The 6,680-nt window shown below is 50.6% G+C and overlaps 1 protein-coding gene across 1 annotated transcript; it reads right to left on the bottom strand.

Moving 5' to 3' along the window:
• Window positions 1–284: 284 nt before the first annotated feature.
• Window positions 285–2,533, bottom strand: PAFAH1B3 (platelet activating factor acetylhydrolase 1b catalytic subunit 3). Its single transcript, XM_007942934.2, has 5 exons — window positions 2,447–2,533; window positions 2,158–2,247; window positions 1,339–1,455; window positions 1,135–1,257; window positions 285–572 (listed from the first exon to the last, which is right to left on the bottom strand). Exons 1-5 carry the CDS (start codon window positions 2,522–2,524, stop codon window positions 285–287), a joined length of 696 nt encoding a protein of 231 aa, XP_007941125.1. The 5' UTR covers window positions 2,525–2,533.
• Window positions 2,534–6,680: the final 4,147 nt, after the last annotated feature.

Below are 6,680 nucleotides of genomic sequence, written 5' to 3'. Positions count from 1 at the left end.
ATGCTTTAGCTACTACTCCACTGGGGCTCCCTGTAGGGCAGTGCTGGCAGACTGGCTTCACCTCATGTGTCACTGATAGGTAGCACATGCCTGGAGCAGGTGATTAAGAAAAGCCATCTGACTTTGCAACAACTAGAATGCCCACAGGGCGGTTTAGTGATGCTGCCTCACTGCAGGGTCACAGAGATCAGAGTTGAGGATCAGGGGTCCCTAGATGGGCTCAGCCACAGAACAGGAGGCGGGAGTCTGAGGAGTGAGGATTTAATGTGTGGGAAGCAGGTGGTTTAGAGTGTGGGCTCCAGCATGGGGACGCCCTGGCCCTGGTCTTGGGCCAGCAGACGTAGAAGCAAAGAGTGAAGGACCCGACAGACCGGTGTGTAGCCGAGGCGGCTCAGATGCAGGTAATCATACATGTCATGGTGGCTTATGGTGCCGTCCGAGTGCACAAAACCAGGGTCGGCATCCAGGAAGTGGGCCCGTGGGTGGTCAGCCAATGCTGCCCGCACCAGCTCATTCACCCGTTGGTTCTTCTCCCGAAGCGGGTTGGGGTGCTGGCCCCGTGGGAGCAGGCCCTGAGAAGGGGCACCAGGGGTTCTAAGAAGACATCCTACCAGCATCTGGGTAGCCTGCTCTGCGTGCCAACTCTTCCCTGCTCCCCACCAGGAAGTGCCCAGCTACAGACTCCCCTAGGGTTGGGAAAGTAGGAGGTGGGGAGGTACTTCCTGATATGTCCTGGCCCCACCTCATTCAGCAAGAGCTTCCTGGGTGCCCGCTTCTTTCCAAGTACCACTCATCATGGTGACATTTCGCTGTTCTCTTGCCAAGGAGGAAACTGCGCCTACTATACATGATGGAGTCTAGGTTCACCCCAGCAAGTGGTGACAACTTTCAGCTATTCAAGTGGTCTGCTACGTTTTTCATCTCCAGCAGTTCCTTGGGCAAAAGGGGGCTAATTGGTCCCTGAATCTGTCGTCATACACAACGCTCTGATGGGGGTAGCAAACTTTACCATGAGGTTCTGCGTGCAAGCCGGTGCTCTGTGCCAAGCTGCCCGGTACGACATCAGCTGTAATTACATCTAAGGGGGTCCCAGCCCATTACCCTACTTCCTTCCCCACCCGCCCGGCCTCTCACCAGCACCACAACCCGAGCCTGGGGCTGCCGCTGGTTCACCAGTTGCACGATGGCCTTGATGCCGCCAGTCACCTGCTCTGCCGTGTGCCCGTGGTTGTTGGTGCCCACCCAGACCACCACAATCTGCGGAAAAAGGCGGCATGAGGCCATGGAAAAAGGGGACAGGCTAAGGATGCTCTAGCTCCCCACCCAAACCCCACTTACCTTGGGCCGGATGTGTTCAAGCTCCCCGTTCTCCAGCCTCCACAACACGTGCTGCGTGCTGTCACCACCAATGCCAAAGTTAAGTGCGTGCAGGGGAGAGAAGAGCTCTCGCCAGATCTGTGGGCATGAAGTGGTGTGGGCAGAGGGGTACTGTCAGTCAGCATGGACTACCACCGTCTGTCCAGGTGTTGACCCATCACCATTACGGGACAGCCCTGCCTCATGGTAACTGGTTAAATCTCACCTTAAGCAAACCCCCTTATGGCGGAACCTCACTTTGTGGAAACCTATTAAAGTTTCTCTTTCACCAAACCCCTTAAGTTCAAGATTCACTTTGTGAAAACCCATTCTGCTTGAGCCTACGTTGAACCAACAGTATTACAGTTGAACCCGCTTTGTGGAAAGCTATTATAGTTGAACCTCGCTTAGTGGAAAGATAGCACAATTAAACCTGGCTTTCTGTAGCGCTATTACAGTTGACCTTCGCTTTGTGGAAAGCCACTTTAATTGAGCCTAGCTTGGTGGAGATTCATCAGAGCTGTGCACTACTTTAAGCAAACAGTAAAGAGCCTCACCATAGGCAATCTTCTTGCAGGAAAGCCTTGTTCTAAATCTCACGCTAAACAGCGCAAGGTGACAAAGCCAGAGAACACATTAGCTTCTCTGTAGAATGCTGCACACCTTACACCGTCATTCTCGGTGTCTGGCGCTACCTGAGGCCATCTCGGGCACCCCACACCCCACCTGGCCTGGGCTCTAGTCCAGGTGTATCAGTGAGGGCACAACGCATAAGTGGGGCAGATAGGGGACGGGCCTCACCTCGCACTGGTGCATTAGCTGGACCAAGGAGTCCCCGATGAAGACGACTTCGGGTTCCTTATCTTTGCTGTCCGCCACAAACCGATGGTGCTACGAGGACCCCCGAGGGTTGTCAATAGCAAGCGCGCCCCTGGACCCGCCTCCCCCCACCCCTACCCCTGCTTCCTTAGGCAGCACTACCCCAACTGTCTTCAGTTTCCTAATTGTGGAGTGTGAGCTGCACGAGCCTGCTCCTTTCTGGGGCCTCCAACCCCAGAACCCCATAGTATCGCGGGGCGAGGTCGCTCACCAGGGACATCCAGCGCCCGTCGCCCTGCACGTCCTGCACCGGTGTGGGCTTGCTGGCCGGGTTCTCCTCTGCGCTCATCTTGGCGCCGCAGCTCCAGCAGGACGTGCGAACAAGGTCGGCCCAGGAGCACTCCCGGAGGTGGTGGCAGCGCCACGCCCACCCCCACCCTCAGACAACAATGGACCGTCCCGCCTCCTGCACTCTAGCGGAGGGCTATAGCCGATCCCAGGGCACCGCCTCTTCTGCAGGGGCGGGAACTTCGCTTAAGAGGAGGGGTGGAATTGAGAGCTCTCGATTCCCCTACGGCGGCCCTGCAAGTGAGCTCGACCGACGCTGGCGTTTCCCGCCCGGGCCATCACTTTTCGGTCGCTGCCGCGGCTAGCGCACCCAGGGGCTGGCGGGCGGCGTGGAGGCGAGACCATGCAGAACCTGGGGCGGGGGGAGGAGGGAGAAACCACCTCACTGGCCTCAGGGGAAGTGCAAGCCACCGCAGAAGCCGAGAGTGGGCGGGGAAAATCTGGTGCCCTTCCTTGTGGGAAGGAACCATTTGCGGGGGGTGGATCGAGAAAACCATCTACTGTAAGGGGGGTGTGCCCCATTCACGTGGTGGGGGGAGGGGAGCGAGTGGGCGACTCCATTCTTGAATACCCGAAGGGGGTGGCTATGAGAGGGCGCTCCCATTTTCTACTAATGTGGGGGAGAGAAAAAGAACGTGGCAAATGAAAAAATAGAGGCTCAGTTCTAGGCACTATAAGGGAAAGCCAGGGCTTTCATTATCCTATCTGTTTGTGGGCCTCCCTTGCTCAAAAACACTAGCTTTTTGTGGCATAGAATCTAACTCCTTATCTTTGCGTTCAGGGCACCACAGGCCCTGCATGGAGGGAAGAAGGAGCCGCAGAAAGAGAAAGGAAATTAGAGAAGCCTGCAGGGCCCCGGTTCACCCTGGCGTCCCTCCCTCCCGCAGCTCATCTTGCAGACCTGAGGCCTCTGCTCCCTTCCCTAAACCCAGAGGCAGACCAACAACTTCATTTGGGTCTGTCTGGGCTCTGACACCCAGATCCACAGTTAAGGGTCGCCCTGACTTTAGTGTCTTCCTACATCTCCCTGTTCTCAGGGACCAGGTGGGGGTCTCTACTTGCCCCTGACTGTCTCAGTCATTTTCCTACAATCTCATTCCCAGATGGAACCTTCAAATCTATTCTTTTCTTCCAGACAAGGTGATGCTGGGACACAGAGATGAATTTATTTATTTTGTTTATGTTTGACATCAATTCATTAAAATCTGAGTTCTGTGAGGACAGGGATTTTGCTCCTTTGGTGGAGCAGGGGGCCGGGGGCTGGGGGTGGACAGTGGTGGCCTAGCCTATCATACCTGCTCAACAAATATTTGCTGAGTGAATATTAAATGAATGGGTCAGATTCTTGTCCTGTTTTGTTGAAGGAGACAGACCCAGACACTGAGTGGAAAGGGGGGGCCCAAGGTTGTGACTGAGGAAGCTATCGGGGGACATTTGGGAAAATGGGAGGAGTCTGTCAGGGGTGAGAGGTGGGGTGGGTAGCTGCCTAGAAGAAGTAGTATCTGAGTTAGACTTTGAGAGATAATGCAGACTGGACAAGCAGGAAGAAAAGATGCACAGGTCATATAGCTTATTAGGGGAAGAGGAATACCATGGCATAGCTTGATTTTAAAGTCTGAGGGGACAGATGTAGACAGATAAATTGGAAAGGGAGAGAGGCAGTTCCTGAAGCAAAGCTTAGTGAGAAGCAAAGCTTAGGTGCATCTGTTCATTCATTTATTCATTCAGTATCCTCGGAAGGAAGGTTGGGCAATCCTACTTCCGTAGTGATACTGCCTCGGAAACCCAAGGAGGGGTCGCTATGAGTCAGGTATGACTCGACGGCACATAACAACAACAACAACAACATGCACAATTTCAAGTTAGATGTATTGGTTCATTTAATCTTTATCACAACCCATAGGAGGGAATACAGAAGGAATATACAGTCACTGTACCAAAAAGAAAGGAGCTCTGGTGTGCAGTGCCTAAAGCATTTGACTAGTAACCAGAAGGTTGGCGGTTCAAACCCACAAGCCACTCACTCCATGGAAGGAAGATGGGACAATCTACTTCCATAAAGATTTACCAACTCGGAAACCCAATGGGGGGTCTCTATGAGTCAGAATCAACTCAATAGCAGTGAGGTGTTTGTTTGTTTGCTTGTTTTGTATCAAAAAGAATTTGTTGACCTTTAACCATTTTAGGAGGTAGCATATAATCAAGAATTGATGGTACTGAAGGAAGAAATCTAAGCTGCACTAAAGGCATTGGTGAAAAACAAGGGTCCAAGAATTGACAGGATACCCACTGAGATGTTTCAACAAACAGATGCAGTGCTGGAGGTGCTCATGAGTTTATGCCAAGAAATGTGGAAGACAGCTACTTGGCCAACCAACTAGAAGAGATCCATTTTGTGGTCATTCCAAAGAAAGGTGATTCAACAGAATATGGAAGTTATCAAACAATAGCATTAATATCATCACAAGTAAATATTGCTGAAGATAATACGGTTGCGGTAGTACATCAACAAGAAAGTGCCAGAAATTCAATCTGGATTCAGAAGAGGACGTGGAACAAAGGATATTATTGTTGATGCCTGATGGATCTTGGATGAAAGCAGAGAATACCAGAAAGATATTTACCTGTGTTTTATTGATTATGCAAAGGCATTTGACTCTGTTGTTGTTGTTGTTGTTGTTATGTGCCGTCGAGTCAAACCCGACTCATGGCGACCCCTCCTTGGGTTTCCGAGGCAGTATCGCTACGGAAGTAGGATTGCCCAACCTTCCTTCCGAGGAGTGGCTGGTGGGTTTGAACCACCAGCCATCTGGTTAGCAGGCAAGTGTCTTAGCCACTATGCTACCAGAGCTCCCTATTGCTCATAACAAATTATGGATAGGGTTATGAAAGATGGGAATTCCAAAACAATTGTGCTCCTGCAGAACCTGTATACACACCAAGAGGCAGTCATTTGATCAGAACTAGGGGATACTGCATGGTTTAAAATCAGGAATGGTGTGCATCAGGGTTGTATCCTTTCACCATACTTACACAATTTGTATCTCACTCAAAACAAAAGTGCTCTTGTGGCATAGTGCCTAAAGCATTTGACTGCTAACTGAGGGCCATTGAGTTGATTCCAATCATAGCAATGTCCTTTGGGTTTCCAAGGTGGTAAATTGTTATGGAAGTAGATTGCCCAGTCTTCCTTCCACAGAGTGGCTGGTGGGTTTGAACTGTCAACTTTCTGGCTAGCAGTTAAACGTCTAAGGCACTATGCCAATGCAGAAAATAATGATGTTGTCAAGGATTTCATTTTACTTGGATCCACAATCAACATCCGTGGAAGCAGCACTCATGAAATCCTTACATTGGGCAAATCTGCTACAAAAGGCCTCTTTAAAGTGTAAAAAAGCAAAGATACCACTTTAAGGACTGGGGTGCACCTGACCCAAGCCATGGTATTTTCAATTGCCTCATATGCATGTGAAAGCTGGACAACTAATAAGACCAAAGAAGAATTCATGCCTGGAATATTGACTATACCACAGTCAGATGAACCAACAAATTTGTTTTGGAAGAACAGCCAGAAAGCTCCTTAGAAGCAAGCATGATGAGAGTTCGTCTCATGTACTTTGATCATATTTGGACTGAAGAGACCAGTCCTTGGAGAAGGACAGCATGCTTGGTAAAGTAGAAGCTCAGTGACAAAGAGGAAGAGGTTCAAGGAGATGGATTGACACAGTGGCTGCAAGGATGGACTCAAGCGAGGATGACACAGGACCAGGCAGTGTTCCGTTCTATTGTACATAGAGTTGTTATGAGTTGGGAGCTGATTCAATGGAACGAAACAGAGGGAGGTACTATCATCAGCCCTATTTTACAGATAAGGAAACTGAGATTCTGGGTGGTTAAAATTTTTCCAACGTCACACACCTCAAATGTGGCAGTTTGGACGTTTGAATCTAGGCAGTGTGGCTCGAGAACCTAGGACCTTAAATTGACTCTCTACGGACTAAATCAGAACGAGGGCCAAGCCCTGGGAAGCTGCCTAAGGCTTGGGAACCGACTGCGTACAGGACCACCGTAACTTTTCTTTTCTCCGAACTCCGACACCTCATTTCATTTGCCGCTCCAGCCAACAGCTGTCTAAACCAATCAACTTTTCAGGAGGG

This window comes from Orycteropus afer, unplaced genomic scaffold (genome assembly GCF_000298275.1).
Source record: "Orycteropus afer afer isolate SDZICR_OR568_19922 unplaced genomic scaffold, OryAfe1.0 scaffold00099, whole genome shotgun sequence".
Lineage (NCBI taxonomy): Eukaryota > Metazoa > Chordata > Mammalia > Tubulidentata > Orycteropodidae > Orycteropus > Orycteropus afer.
The sequence above is the reverse complement of the archived record's forward strand: the minus strand, read 5'-3'. Positions and strand labels throughout refer to the sequence as shown.